At 42.6% G+C, this 3,828-nt stretch overlaps 1 protein-coding gene across 1 annotated transcript in view; it reads right to left on the bottom strand.

The window, feature by feature from the left end:
- The window catches only part of Rnf115 (ring finger protein 115), a 66,739-nt gene that overhangs the window by 6,706 nt on the left and 56,205 nt on the right, over positions 1–3,828 (bottom strand). The window contains exon 5 of the mRNA XM_005357056.2: positions 445–516. Within this exon, the coding sequence (XP_005357113.1) occupies positions 445–516 (72 nt within the window). The remainder of the gene's footprint in view (positions 1–444; positions 517–3,828) is intronic.

Below are 3,828 nucleotides of genomic sequence, written 5' to 3'. Positions count from 1 at the left end.
GTAGACCAGGCTGGTCTCGAACTCACAGAGATCCGCCTGCCTCTGCCTCCCGAGTGCTGGGATTAAAGGCGTGCGCCACCATCGCCCGGCTTCAAAAAATTCTTAAAGCACAAAATCTTCCTGTGTGGTCCATAAGGAAAACTCACAAAGCAGATACCAAGCCTGGTAGGGACCACGTCATTCTCCACCTCGACATTCTCCTCAGAGCAAGACAGAAAAGGAAGCAGTTATATCCTAAGTAGCTTAAGACCAGGACAGCCGTCCTGAGCATCCACAAGGAAAAGTCAGTTCTGAGTGAGTTTGGGTTCGGCAAACAATAGCAGTCCAACATCCCAGGCACATCCATATACTCACCTATGCAGCTTTTCCTTCTCTATGATACAGAAATGAGAGCATCTAAAATGGTACTACTCAAGAAGAATAATACAAAGAATGATCACTCACCAAGAAAAAGGATGTGGGGATCCAGGAATTGCAGAATTTGCAAAGAATCCTGCAAAGATCTGTTGTATTATTCTGTTAAAGGAGGGAAAAACTGATATAAAATACACAGAAATATTCTATAGACAATCATGGCTGACTACTCAACAACCAACACCCTAAACCACAACTGTTTCCAACAGTCATCACACAAAGATAGCAACAGAAATCAGTCCACTGCCTGGAGTATGTGTCCATTAGTACTCTTTGTGAATTCTTCCATCTTCAAAATTAATACTACTTTTATGAATTAGATTAGAAAAAAAGCTGATGTTATGATGTAGCTCTCAAAACATTTTCTTGGGTCTCTGATACTAATGAGAAAAGGTTCAAAGGATGCTGACCCAGAGGCATTCTAGACCCATTTCCTTCTTAACACGGGCATTAAGCTAATCAACAGTATCAAACCACAGGACAAATTATTCACTACTTCTCTCCCTTCAAACTTGGTTAGACTTAGTGATTTACATCTTGCAGACAAGATATGACAGAAGTGACTGTGTGGCTTGCAAGATTAGGATACAAAAAGTACCATGATTTTTTTCCCTTCTACCTCTGTCTCTATTGGATCATTTACTCTAAAAGAGCCAGTTGTCGTGGGGACCACGGAAAGACCTGTGTAGTGAGGAAACTAAGGACTCCTGCTAATACTCAAGTGAAGAAACCATCTTGGAAGATCTTCCACACCCAGCTCAATTTTTCCAATGACACAATGCCACAAAATTTTTATTTCTAATTTGTTTATCTTTATGTATATGGGTGTGTGGCCTGCCTGATGTCTGGTCATGCAGTGTCCATAGAAACCAGAAGAGGGCATCAGATCCCCTGAACTAGAGTTACATCGGAGTCAAGCCATCATATGGGTACTGGAAATTGAACCAGAAACCACTAGAAGACCAGCCAGTGCACTTAACTGTGGAGCCAGGTCTCCAACCCTACAATGACTCTTAGTTTTTGAAAGGTATTTAGCAGTAGCTACTCCTGTCTTCTTGATTTTAGTGACAGTGAATCAATTTCTTTTTAAAGCAGGTTTGCTTTTGGTTCCCAAGAGGGTTAATGTTGTCGATTTGACAGGATCTAGAATCACCATGGAAACAAGTCTCTAGGTAAGGGATTATCTAGATTCGGCTTATTTAGCTGAGGTAGGAAGATCATCCAGGACATGGGTGGCACATCCCATGGGCTGATGGCATGAACTGAATAAAAATGAGAAGAGAACTGAGCAGCAGCACCCATCCCTCTGCCTCAGCTGTGCCCAGCTGCCTCAGGCTCCTGCCCTCATGACCTCCTACCGCGATGAGCTGGAACTGTGAACCAAAGCACCTTTATGTTGCTTTTGTCAAGTATTCTATCCCAGAAACAGTAACTAATACAGTTCCTAATATATGCCCTATTATTTTTCCAAAGTTCAGTTTTCAGGTGTAGTGGTTCATCCCTATACTAACAGGGAGGTGAGGAAGGAGGATTGAAAGGTCAGTCTGGGCTACATAGGATACTCCAGGCAAGACATGGCAACATTCTGCCTTAAACAAACAAACAAAACATGTTATGGCAGGAATAATGGTTGCTTTCTTCTTGGAACTTAAGTCTAACAGGATGAATTATAAGCAATGAGTTCTAGAGACTGGCAATTCAATATAACATGTCCCTCCTCATCCTCCACTCTTTCTCCTTGGCATCAGCCATGCCTTCCATCCATAACTGGAGGGCAGATAACAGCAGTTGAAAGTATAACATCTTTACTAAGTAAAAAACTAGAATTCCCCTTGGCTATTGATAAGAAAGTATGCGTGTGTTGGGAGACGCACAACGGATTCCTTATAGTAGATTTGTGGCGTCCAAACAGTGAAAAATGGGTTCCATGCCAATTCCCTATTTCAATAACCCTCAAAACGTAATCTGGTATTTTCTGATCATATTTCAAGAAATGGTCTCTACTTGGTAAGAAAAGTAAGTGGAAAAAAAAAACTACTACTGACTATATAGTCAATTATGTTTGGACATCTAAAATCATGCAGGTTCATTTCACAATACAACATCTAAAGCCGGGCGGTGGTGGCGCACGCCTTTAATCCCAGCACTTGGGAGGCAGAGGCAGGCAGATCTCTGTGAGTTCGAGACCAGCCTGGTCTACAAGAGCTAGTTCCAGCCGGGCGATGGTGGCGCACGCCTTTAATCCCAGCACTCGGGAGGCAGAGGCAGGCGGATCTCTGTGAGTTCGAGACCAGCCTGGTCTACAGAGCTAGTTCCAGGACAGGCTCCAAAACCACGGAGAAACCCTGTCTCAAAAAAAAAAAAAAAACAAAAAAAAACAACCAACAATACAACATCTAAATAAAATTAAAAATAGGTGGATTGGGGCTGGAGAGATGGCCCAGTGGTTAAGAGTACTGGCTGCTCTTCCTGAGGACCTGGGATCAATTCCCAGCAACCACATGGCAGCTCACAGCTGTAACTCCTGTTCCAGAGGATCTGATGCCCTCATAGAGACACATATATGTAGGTAAAACACCAATGTACATAAAATAAAAATAAAGAAATATAATCGTGATTATTCAAGGGAAGGAACTCATTAAGAAATAATTTAAATGACCAAAATGTACAAACCATTTTGAGAGAACACCTACAGTGAGAGTGAAATAAAATAAAACCCTCACGAGTGCTATGCAATGCAACTGTTGACTGTACAGTACAATTCACCTGACACCTGCTTTCTGTTGTTGCTTAGTTTGCTTTTGCTTTTGTTTTTGTTTTGTTTTGTTTTTTAGCTGAAGGCTCATGTAGTCTAGGCTGGTCTCAAAGCCATTGTATAGTTTAGGCTAGCCTTGAAGTCCAGATTCTCCTGCCTTTACCTCCCAAGAGCTGGGGTTACAAGTATATGCCACCACACCCCACCCAAACATATCATTTATTCTAGTGTCACTGATTAGCAGACAGTGGCTGGCTAATCACAGATCCATCCTCAACACCAGTCACCTTGGCACCTCTTAGTACAGAATAAAAAGTTAAATCTATACTCATCCAGCTTTCTTTACATCTGTAAGCAAAAGGCATGTGGTGACACAGGGAATTTTCTTAGCACAGAGTATGAGGTAGTAGAAGAAAAATTCCCTTTCCTTTAACAAAAATGTAATATAAAGCAGGCTTGGTGGCACACTCCTGTAATTCCAGCAAATGGGAGCCTAAGGCAGGAGGACTGGAGTTCAAAGCCAGCCTGGGCTACTGGGTAGATGTAAAGAGCCTATGAAAACTGGTTTTAGCCGGGCGATGGTGGCGCACGCCTTTAATCCCAGCACTCGGGAGGCAGAGACAGGCGGATCTCTGTGAGTTCGAGACCAGCCTGGTCTA

Source organism: Microtus ochrogaster, chromosome 21 (assembly GCF_000317375.1).
Source record: "Microtus ochrogaster isolate Prairie Vole_2 chromosome 21, MicOch1.0, whole genome shotgun sequence".
In the NCBI taxonomy this organism is placed as follows: Eukaryota; Metazoa; Chordata; class Mammalia; order Rodentia; family Cricetidae; genus Microtus; species Microtus ochrogaster.
The sequence above is the reverse complement of the archived record's forward strand: the minus strand, read 5'-3'. Positions and strand labels throughout refer to the sequence as shown.